This window comes from Brachionichthys hirsutus, chromosome 16 (assembly GCF_040956055.1).
Source record: "Brachionichthys hirsutus isolate HB-005 chromosome 16, CSIRO-AGI_Bhir_v1, whole genome shotgun sequence".
Classification (NCBI taxonomy): domain Eukaryota; kingdom Metazoa; phylum Chordata; class Actinopteri; order Lophiiformes; family Brachionichthyidae; genus Brachionichthys; species Brachionichthys hirsutus.
Window position 1 is genome coordinate 3,246,490 of NC_090912.1, and position 11,616 is coordinate 3,258,105.

General features: G+C 49.0%; 1 protein-coding gene across 1 annotated transcript; it reads right to left on the minus strand.

Moving 5' to 3' along the window:
• Positions 1-8,873: 8,873 nt before the first annotated feature.
• si:dkeyp-69e1.8 (uncharacterized protein LOC100001340 homolog) lies at positions 8,874-11,583 on the minus strand. The gene is made up of 3 exons (XM_068749640.1): positions 11,525-11,583; positions 10,997-11,145; positions 8,874-10,595 (listed from the first exon to the last, which is right to left on the minus strand). Exons 1-3 carry the CDS (start codon positions 11,547-11,549, stop codon positions 9,747-9,749), a joined length of 1,023 nt encoding a protein of 340 aa, XP_068605741.1. The 5' UTR covers positions 11,550-11,583; the 3' UTR covers positions 8,874-9,746.
• Between the last annotated feature and the right edge of the window lie 33 nt (positions 11,584-11,616).

Here is an 11,616-nt window from a genome sequence, read left to right on the forward strand (position 1 = left end):
AAGCTCGAGGAAAAGCAGCAGCAGCTGGACGGGTGCTTTTCTAAGTTTGAGCAATTGATCAGTGAAAGTCCCCAGAGTCCAGATGAGCAGTGGGTGGGTGGGGGGTGGGGGGGGGGGGGGCATGGTTCAGAGGAAGCTGCAGGTGTGGAGAAGAGAAAACACAATCACATCTCAAGTCAAACAAACTCGCCTCCGCTGATGGAGATGGATAGAAGGTCAGCATTCCAGTCCGTGCAGGGGATCTGCACCACTTAGCCTCAGGTCCTTTCTCTCACGATGTCTGCTGCTGCTGCTGCTGCCGAGCCAAACATCTGGACAAGAGGGAGAGCAAGAGAAAGGAAATCACAAGGGGCAATGAATGAGAGAAAGAAGGGATGAGGTTAGGATGAATGAAGAGGCGTGTTTGTATTTGGGACTCCCGTGGAGGAGGGATCCCACATAAGTGAGCTCGTGTCGGTGGGGGAAAGTTCACTATCCATTTCTCTTCATCTTCATTCGCTTCTCCTCTTCCTAACATTTCTCTAGAATCTTCCAGGCAGCTGAAGGTGAGGCTAAAAAGTCGCGTCCCGCCCCCGAACCTTTCACCTCCTGCATCGGCCTCCTCTCCTGCCGTCCTTCGGGGAGCAGAAGTCTTAAACCACTCAAAGCATGCCGTCATTTTTTTTTTCACCTCCTTTTTTGTGTGTTTTCCCCAGGAGTCCCATAAGAGTCTGCTATGCTCTTGTTTTCTTTACAAGGGATGAGCTACAGCTCATAAAGGGAAACGCTCAGCCTGCAGCTCTACGGCTGCAGCCCTGGTGGCGGTAGCAGCAGCGGGGAGGAACATCGAGTTATACATACACACTGCGCCTGGGGAGGGTTTGATCCCTGTGAACAGTCCACAGCCTTGGGGGGGGGGGGGCTCTCCGTAAATTTCCCTCCTGTGTGCTATGTTCTCTGCAACGGCAGCCTGGGCTTGTAAAAAGACATGACAGGTGCCAAAGTCAGGAATGTGAGGAAAAACCCCGTTATCGTTGCGGCCTTCTGCCACTTCCATACCTTTCCAGGTTTACTGCATTTTTTTTTTTTATGTGCGTGTTTATTTAAGCTAGAGAATGGAAGCTGAGGTTAAGTTTCTACGGAAAAGAAAATTCAAATGACTGTTAATCGCAATAATTCACTGCCATTAATCATTTTTTAAATATTAGCATTTGCTTATTTGCACTTTTGGGAGGTAAAACAAATGCAGGAATTCCAATCTGGAATTACAGGAAGAAATCGGGATCAAATTTGGTGATTTGATTGATTTTAACTCAACAGAAATTGACGCTTTAAATGTTCCAGATGAATCCCCAGCATTGTGGTTAATGTTTAAAGTTCTAATAAAAGTACTCAATTACATGTGAAGGTCCCGCATTAAAATTAAGCAACCGTACTAAACACGCTAATAAATAATAATTAGTACACCAGTAAAACGTGGTTAATGTAATTGGGTAATTTAATCCACTGGGTCCAAACCCTTGCTTTACCTAAAAAGCTCTCCATTAGCGCGATCGCATCACAGCTGTAATTATTCAACTCAGAAGATACTCCAATAGTTTTATTTAACCTTTTATCCATTACCTGTTACTATATCAAACCTATGAAACAAATGTTCAAATATAATGTGCAGTATTTAAAATGTAGTGGAGAATATTAAAGTGCATGCAGCATGAAAAACTCCAGTAAAGGTACATCAAATTTGCATTTAAGTAGGATACTCAGTACATAGAACTATGTGTGTGTGTGTGTGTGTGTGTGCGTGCGTGTGCGTGTTACTGCTGATGGCCCAGCGGACGATTTATTTGAACAGATGTGAACTCTCGGTGCCAGGGTGACCTCGGGTCCGACTTGGCTACACTGCAGCTGATCTCTCCACCCCAGAAAAATAACACTCCGTTTAACAGACTGACCTGTGGAAGAAAAGGCTCGCAAAGCCGCTGCTTAATAAGGCCCGGAATATGGCCGCATTTCCCCTCGCGGAGAAATGGGATCCGAGCGTAACCTTATCGCGGCGTGCCGTGCTGCGGAGTGGAGCTCATGTGTCCGGCTTTGTCCTTGTCCTCCGTGAAATATCCGAGAGTTACAGTAACCAGACGGTTCTGTAAAACCAGAGGTCGTGTTCCCCTCGAAGTCAGACATGTGTAACTAGATTTATACGCTTATATCGACTGAAATAGAGGACTTTATACCGAATCGCTCCACCATTAACAGCACGGAGCAGGAGTTAGGGGAGTGCAGAGGCTGCTGACAAGAGCCATAAAGGAGGTGAATTTATGTGTCGGAGCGAAACAGGCAGGAGGTCAGAGGCAGAGTAAAGTGTAGCGGGTCGACAAGGATGAAGAGACAGCAATGTTTAGAGAGAGGACAGGAGAGAGTGATGCTAATTTATACCAAGCTAATTGGAAACAGAAGAGTCCTGCACCTGAACCGCACTCGTAGCCCTGTGGCCAGCGCCGGGCCCAGGGCTACGTGGGAGGGAACGAGGGCCGGGGGGATGGAGGGATGGGAAGGAGGTTAGGGTCAGTGTCAATGGCAGCCTTGTTGTTTCTGTCCCTGCAGACGGGACAGGGTTTGGTGTGTGTGTGTGTGTGCGTGTGTATAAATGCAAGGCCTCTGGTCTGGATGTGCGTGTCTGAGCAGAATTAGTGTGTATGTTAGAGAGTTCCTAGGGGTCATGTTGTTGTGACAGTTACACGCACACACACACACACACACACAAACGTGCACCAGGCCGGAGCTGGAGTGAGGACCACCCTGCCTCAAAAGAGAGAAAGAAAGGGGGGGTGGGGTCATCTTAATGTGGCATAGTTTCAATCTGACACGATCTAACATACAACATGGCCGGACTTCAGCAGTCTTAGCTTCCTGGTTAAATAAATACGACAGCCTCCTCGGATAATTCCAGCGCCGTGACCATGCTGAGTCATAGCATCCGTTAATTATCAGACGGGTTGCGTAAAGACGATTCATTTTTCAAAACCCCGCTGCTCGTGAATTCCTGATGGTTCTAATAATTCGGTGAGCGATGGTGTTTTCAGACGTTGGCTGCGACCGGGTTCTGGCATCGTGCTAATAAATGAGGTCATCCTTTCTGATTTAAAAAACGATGCCGCCTGGCGCGCCTCATATCTGCAGGAGTCCCAGTGTTTTTTGGCTCATTTAGTCCCCGTTAGGCTTCGTGTTACCACTGAGGGTTGATGTGAAGACGCTCAAGCCATCTTTACAAAATAGAAATGAGGGCTAGTCTGCATTACGTGTCTGTGTTTCATTAGCTAATAGTTCATACATGCAAAATGGAGTGCCAAACAACGGCTAGGCTACGTACCACATGTAGCATTTGTGACTTGACAGCTTATTTAATTGAATGGTTTCACACTCCCAAAATGATTATTAGCCAATGCTTTTTGCGTTAAAGGTCAGATTTCGGAATTCCAATCACTTGGCAACAAAGAAAGACACGAATGTGCCAAATGATACATCTGGCAAGGTTTTTACTCAAATGTTAGTGTCATGCATGTCTGAAAGCAACATCAGCACAACATGTGGCTCAAATGTGGTTATTTCCCCCCGAACACTATTTGTTTAAACCTGTGTTTACAACCGTAGCTCACGCTGTTACCATTAAGACTCACATGCGCTCCATTTGTAACGCGGGAGAGCGTGCGCTGTAGCGTTACGTCCCTAGAAATGTGCTTTCTCTTAAGACAGGCCTTTAAGTAGTTCATCATAGCTGACACGTGTAATGGATGTTGGCTTGAAAGTATGACACGAAAAAGGTGAAAAACCTTTTGAAAAATGAATTCTGGCATTTCTCCCCTACTTGAGTTCACGTGACGGATCTATGAGGGTACAGATCAGACAAAAATAAATAAAATGGTTTGGAACCTCCAATGTATTTTTCTAATACCGCTTTGTGTCGGCCATTTAGAAAGAAAGCCATCAAGTCAGTGCTAAGTGAGGGGCTGTCATCATCCACCCAGAGTCAGCCGCCCCATGATACGCAGGGTACGTACAGTAAAATGCTCGAAAGCCGAATAATCAGAAAACAACAGCGTGGACTTGGACATATGGGCAGCATATTAATGGCGGGGGTTCTGATTGCACACGTTTGTTTGGAGGGGAAGATTAAGATGTGGTGTGGGGGGGGCCGTCGTGGTTCCCTTTAAAGGCGTGTCGGTTGTCGGCCCTGCTTGAGGATGACGGGGAGGAAAAAGCATCTTTGTGCTTCATCGCATGGCGTGACTGACGTCTCTATAGTCTGCACACATGAGCGGGTGAGTGTAAACCGTGTTCCAGTCTCACACCCCCCTCGCCTGTAGTTCTCTGGCAGACGGGACTGAGCTCCGTGTGCCCGATCAGAGCCTCCGTGATCTGTTTCTGATACACTCCTACCCTCCCTGAGGCCCGCGCCTGTGCTCTAACCATGCACACCAAAAAACACATTTGTATATTAAGCGTATATCAATGTGGAATCAGCATAGCGAATTCACTCCTCAATGGTTTTCAGGATCATGTTTGCGTTCTAATTGCCGTAGAAATCCTTGATTTAGCAGACTTCTTTTTCTCCGGCAGACATTACTTGTGATGAGATAAATAAAACAGTACATTTTTTTTTGACATTCCCTTATGATTTCCACATTGATTTCCACCGGCCTCGCGGGGCAAAGTAAAGCCACTGCAGCTGCACATCTTCATCCTATTTCTCCTCCATCCTGCCTGTCATGTTTACTTGATGTTTTCCTCTCTTCTGCAGGATGCATGGTTTCAAAGGGACCACAGAACAAATCCGAGGCCCATCCCTTTGCACCAGTGGCCTGTCTCTCATTTCAGATGGAGATTGAAGGGCGAGTCTACCGCTGGGGCGTCAGTGGGGGGTGGGGGGGATCAGGGGGCCTCAGTAGCACCCGTCGCCCCGGGGGCCTCTGCGTGGGAGCCGGACCGTGACACACACCAAACATTGAGCTGGCCGCAACTACCTCTGCCTCGCGATCTGCCGTCGCTGGGAACGCTTCGCCCGCATCCCTTGTTAACTCAAGGTCGTGTGCGAGTGGAGCGTGTGTTTTGGGGTTTTGGCAGCCTTTGAAAAGATATGACAATAATGGGCCCTTGAGCAGGAGTTATTATGTGTTTGGCTGAGAGCTTGCTGCCGTGATGCGAGCTGGATGCTTCCTAGGGTTGTTTTGAGGCGCTTTGGCTTTGTTAGTCATGGCTTACGGCAAAGTGTCTCTTAAGACGCTCATATTCAGGGGGACTCTGAAAGCGGTGCTGCAGGACAGCTCCGATGGCTTTCCTGGCACGGGATGTGTGGCGCTGGAGGATCTGTGAAGACAACATGGGCAACAGAAGATCAATTCCAGGTTGAGCCGGTGCTGCATCCGAAGCGAGGCGCGGCTCTAATCTCGCTGCTCGTCTGTCGCCGGCGCTGCTCGAGCTAAGCCCCCCGGGCGTTCACATCACACGGCGATACCCATCAGAAGCTCCACGACGGCACATGGGCCGGAGCGACACTTGATGCGTGTGGCAGCCGCGTGTGCTGCTCCTCTTTGCGCGTCTCATTCATGTGGCGAGGGCAGGATTACGACTTGATCCAACAGTGCAGACGTGGAGAGGAAAGAGTTCGGGTCAGATCTGCCTTGAATTAAGGTCCGTGTTGCAGCAGGAATAATACAATCACCTCCCCCAAAACCCCTTAATAGCACCGAGTAACGTGTGTGTGTGTGTGTGTGTGTGTTTGTTTGTGTGTGTTTTCCAGGCCCGGCCTGCACCGAGTCCCGGACCAAACCACAGGCTGGTGTCCTTTACAGAGAAGCAGGGCCTCTGCTGCCGGTTCAAACGCAGCCTCGGCCCCAGCTTCAAAAGGCCCCCCAATCATCGCACCCACTTACAGCCAGCGGCGCATGTCACTTAATGTGGACCACACTATTCATCAATTATGGCGAGCTCAGGGGCCGTCCAGAAGCCACAGTACAGCTCCACGAGCAGTGAGATGTCTTCTGCCCTGACTGAAGCCCCCCCCCCCCCCCTGCTGCCTTGTGAGACCGCCAACCCCCGTCACACAAACAGAACTCGCTTCGCCTTTCATGCCGTGTTATCTCGCCGCGCGTCCCTCATCCTCCCGTGAATTTGGCGTCCGAGCGTGCTTCGAGTTTTATAATCCCCATCCATCCTTGCCGCTCCACTCGTGGGGCCCACAGTGGGCCAATGCACAGGCCTGTTAGCGCCCGACCTCGGCCCCCCGACTCACTTCTTATCCCTCCCTTGGCAGGCGAACTAAACCCCGTTCAATGTCGTCTGATTTTGACATTCCAACATGAGGTGTTAGTTAAACTCAAACGCTGAAATGTTACCCGAGTGACGGGACGTACTACGCTAAAGTTGTAAGAGAAAGTTGGAACATAAATGGCACAAAATGTGGCGACCATATTTGTAATTTCCTTCCAGCAGACGGATGACGGCAGGGTGTGCAAACAACGACACGGACCACAGGCCATTATTCAAGTCTCAGTTTTGTCTTCTCGTCCGGATCGGCGTGGGCGTCACCTTTGACCCGCTCACGCCGGTCCGACCAGCGCACCCCCGCTGTGATTGTGTGTGTGTGTGTGTGTGTGTGTGTGTGTGTGAGTGTGTCCATCTGGGCCCTCGCCTCAGCAGCTGCGTGTGATTTTGCGTTCGTGTCGTATGGGGGCATCTCGCTGCCTGTGCGTTTTTACTGTCTGTCCTCACACCTTGTCCTGTGCGGCGAGGACACATTCTGGTCCGATTATGGACGCGAGCTGCTTCATGTCAGCTGCAGAACTTTCATGTCTCCATTCCTCTGACAAGACAAGCATTCCGCCACTTTTCAAAGACTAGAGTTTGAGGCTGGTTGAGATCAATTAAATTAATCCAGGACAACTTGCACTTAAGTTGGAGACATAACAGGATGCAAAGGGAATTTAACAACAACAATAAATACATTTGACCGAACTCCACATGACGATTCGTGTAGTATAGAAAAGAGCTATCATTAAAGGAAAGGTAATACAATTAAAAATCATTTCTGGATATTCTGTGATCTCGTGGACAATTCATCAAAGACACACACGCGCACGTATATGTACACAAACACAGTCAAATGGAACAAGCATTACTTCATGTACACACACACACACACACACACACACACACACACACACACACACACTCTCACGCCATGAAAACGGCTCTAATGGGAAAAAGATGAGAGGCTCCGAGCGAGCACACCCAGAGAGAGCGAGCCGGCCTTTGGACACCGCTGCCGCCGCCCTGCCGGCAAACACCGGATCAGACAGAATCACACCGACAACCTTTCTCCCATTGTTCGTTTTCTTTTGGTTTTATCGGTTACAGAGAGTTTGCTATTGCTAGTGTTTTATTTCTTACTAAATGACTGTTTTATTTAAATAAATGAATAAAAAAATCGACGTTTGTTTTATTTATTTGTTCTATTTGGACATTACATTTTTTATAAATTGTATTCTGACTGCTTCCCAGCGTGGCCTGGTTTTTCATCAGTCGGTTGGAAAAGCGATGGATTTGTTTTTTTTAAACCTTATTATTTTTGTACAGATTAGTGCAGCTGTACGAATGCTAAATAAAGAATGTTCTAATTGTGGAGAAACCATCCAGGTCTACGGAAAAAAAACGACAAATCTATCTGTATTAAAGAAAATCATTAGGAGCGTTTAATGATGAAGTCTGCGCGCACCAACGGGGCGGAGACAGCCTGTTGAGGGAAAAGTGTGTCCTTTTGTCTCGGGTTAGGGTTTGCTGTATTTTAGGTTTTTTCCTCGACACACAGGTACAAATCAACTCTGCATCCCCTTCCCTCGTCTCGCTCCCGACTGCTCTCAATTTGTGCGAAAATTGGATCTACAATACTTTTGCATCCCACATTTCCCCCCGAAGAGATGAATTCCCCTTGAAGTAATTCTGATTCTTTTTTTTTTCCTCCATGATGCCAACTCCATCATTGCGCTCTCTGTGCTCTCCGTGATGTGTATCCAGTGAGGCCCAATAATATTTGGACAGGTGTTCGTTCATATACATTAACTTCAAGGGGTCCAATGTGGTATTTCATAAGGAGGAAAAAAAAAGAAAGCAGCACATCCTGGCTGGCGGATTCCTAAACCGGCACCGTGTACTATCTGTAATCCCGAACAATAAAAAACTGTTTAGCACCAATTTTCCTTTACTTTTAAAACCTTCTTTTTTCCTCTTTCAGACGACTGTGGAGGCCACATCTGGAAGACAGATGTAGTCCCGGAGCTCATTCTCTGCCTCGCTCCTTCACATTCACCGCTGCTCGCTCACTCTCTCCCTATACTCTCTCTTTCTCTCGTCTCTCCCTCCCACCTCTGTCTTTTTGGGGAAACATGAGAGCTGGGCTAACTCTCTCTCTCTCTCTCCCACCCCAGCCGGACCACCCACATTCGGAAACGCCTTGCTGTTCCTGAGGGCAGAGCCGCCGGCAGTTTGGGGGAGCCAGAGGGATAGCAACAAGAGAGGGAGATGTAAGGATGGGTTATGACTGACGGTTTTAGCAGAGCATCAATTTACATCAATGTCAAAGCCGCAACCTGCCATTGTGCGAGGAGGAGGAGACGCTGCAGAGTCCGTGCAGCAGGAATCCTGAGCCTGTTGCACCGCGGCTCACGTCATCCTGCAACGCGCTGCATCCCAGAAAACAAAACGCATTTATACTCCTCAGCTTTTGGGAAATGCTGGGCATCCTGAAATTAGATTTAAAAAAAAAAAATGTTTTAGTGTGGCCACATTCATTCATATTTGAAGAGCTCAGCAAATGAAGAGTGAGAGGAAGTTAAATCAGCAGCTTTTATTTGCTTGGTAAGCATTAAATATACTGTAAGTTATCCCAGTTCACCTCAAACACTGCAATACGAAGGCAACGTCTCCACCGTGTGGATGATTCTCAGTACTGGCTGCATCGTCTGAAACTGAATGTTGATACTGAGAAGATTTCTGAAAGAATAAATACTGTTTTTGTGCGTCGCTGATAATCCACTCAAAGCTGCAGCTTTCGTTGCCGTGGCATTGATGTATAGATCCTCTCTTCCCAGTCTTTACTTAAAGCAGCATTAGTCTGCGCCTTTTATATTAACAGTAGATTAAATGAGCAGTTGTACTGAAAAGGCTGGTGATCCTTCAAAGAATTATTTCTAGCCTCTATGGAGCTTTTTTCTTTTTTTGGTGTTTATTGGCTAATTTTCACAAATAAAAAATACTTTAGCCTAACTCTCTCAGATCGAATGGTGTCATTCATGGTCTCTAACACTAAATATCTGACAAAGCTGGGAAGTATATGACGAATAAAACGATGCCTTTAGCAGGAAATGAAACAAACCGACTCCATCCAGGATCTCATCGGTCAGGAGACCAGACATGAGCCCAAAATTAGGACAACAAAAGTTCTGCCAACATCAAAGTTAGTTATTTATCTCGTTGGGTTCACACATCTTATTTCTGCTGCCCTCTCGTGGCAACACAGAATATACTGGAGGGGAACGACTTAACGGGGTAATTAAAGTAAAGCATACACAGGTATGCTAGAGAGGAAGATACACACCAGTCTGATGGATTTCTCAAACCTGGCAACCCAGTGGTTGGTGATCGAGCACCAGTATCTGATAAATCTAACAGCAATAATCCAACCTAATCCACAGCGGATTAGATTATGAGATTATGCCTCATTTCGTTTTCTGCGTTCTCCTTCTCTTCACCTCGACAGCCACTGATCCCAGAGAGGCCCCGATCACACCTCCGAACGGGCCTCCCACAAACAGGCCGACCAGCGCTCCCAGCAGGGCCTCCCTCCTCACGACGGTGGGCAGCCAGCCCGTCCAGGCGCTCAGCGTCTCCCACAAGCCCCGGAGAAAGGACGGCGCAGGGGACGAAGGGGAGGCGCCGGCAGGGGAGAAGAAAGCCTCGACGTCCACATCCAGGCCATCGACGCTCCTCTCCGCCTCCTCGCGCACCGCCTCCATCTCTTCCTCGGTCAGATTTTCCTCTTGCGGCGAGTCTGAGGGAGACGCCGTCCCTCGCCGGCGCACCAACTCCGCCTGCCTCTGCCTCACTCGCTCCTCGGCCTCCTGGTACAGAGGGCAGCAGAAGTGTGGCGTCCCGCCCGCCGCCACTGCCAGCTCCACCTTTTCCAGCAGCCCCGCCACAGCTTTTCTCCGCTCTGGTTCTCCTCCACGGGTTTCCAGGGTGTGGTAGCGGAAGCCACACCGTCCCGCCAGCTCTCGGAGGTCCTTGCGCCACGTGAGGAGGTACTGCTCCATGGTCTCTTCCTCATCCAGCTCATCAGTGTGGGTGAAGAGGATGATGGTGTGCGTGCCGAGCGCAGCAGGCCCAAACAGCGCCGCCAGGACATCCAAGGCTCTGGCCTCGCCGTCAGACGGTTGGTCCACAGCGACAGCCAGGAGGAAGGCGTGCGGTCCAGGGCTGGACGAGGCGATGAAGGAGGAGATGCGTCTCCTCCTTTCATTCGGGTCGCAGTCCGAGTTGAGCCAGTCTGCGCTGGACACAACCGCCACCTAGAGAGAAGTCGGAGACGCGTGAAATCAGCTTGTCAGGCGTCGCCGCCGCCGCCTGTCTGTCTGTCTGTCTGTCTGCAACGTAACTCAAAATGTTACTGACAGATCTGGAGGAAACTTTCAAGAAATGTTGGGAATGTTACCGGGAACAGGCGATTACATTTCGGGATGATCCACTAATCTGTCTTGGCGGAGTAACAAACATTTTCTGCTCATGTCACACCGAGTCGCAGTCAAAATAACTAGAATGCCTTTCAGTAGAGCGCATAACACCAAAGAGTCCGAACAAGCCGGTCCAGCTGCCCCCCCCCCTGGCAGGGGGTCAGTCTCGAGGAATATCTGACATTTGGTGCAGTTAAAATATGTTTTGATTTTAATTAAATACTTCCTTTCCACCCTACCTTCCTGCCCGCAGCCTCCCCGACGCGTTTGCTGCAGTCTGCGATCAAAGGGGACTCTGTTCCCTGGTCGCTGTCTTGCAGGCCCAGGATGGCGCAGACGGCTGCGCTCTGTCCTGCCTCCGCCCGGCCCAGCACCACCAGCCTCAGCTCTGCGTCCCACGCGAGGAAAAACACGCAGAAAACAAACACACCACCACCGAGGGATTGTTGATAGAATCCGGTCATTATTTATCAGAGTATTAGATTTACAAAGAGAACAAACGCTCTTCAAATGCTTGGATATCGTGGCATGGTGATAAATAGAATTATCATGCGCTTCTTTTTTTTTTTTTTTTTAAGTGTTTCTACACAAACAGAGTTAAAGGTTTCATCATTTCTCCTGGAAGTGACAGCGCCCATTACATTTACAGCGCTTCTCTCTTTCCGCGTCAAAGCGCACAAATACCGACGCCACGCAAAGCCGATCCCGCATATCCTGTTCCATCAAAACGCACGTCGGAGTGCGTTTGAAGTGTTTCTCCGCCCTACCTGTTTGCGCGGAAGATGCTGACATTGGAGCGGCTGCTCTCTGCCGTATTTAATCCTTGAATCCGGGATGGACGCACTTCCTCGTTCCAGCC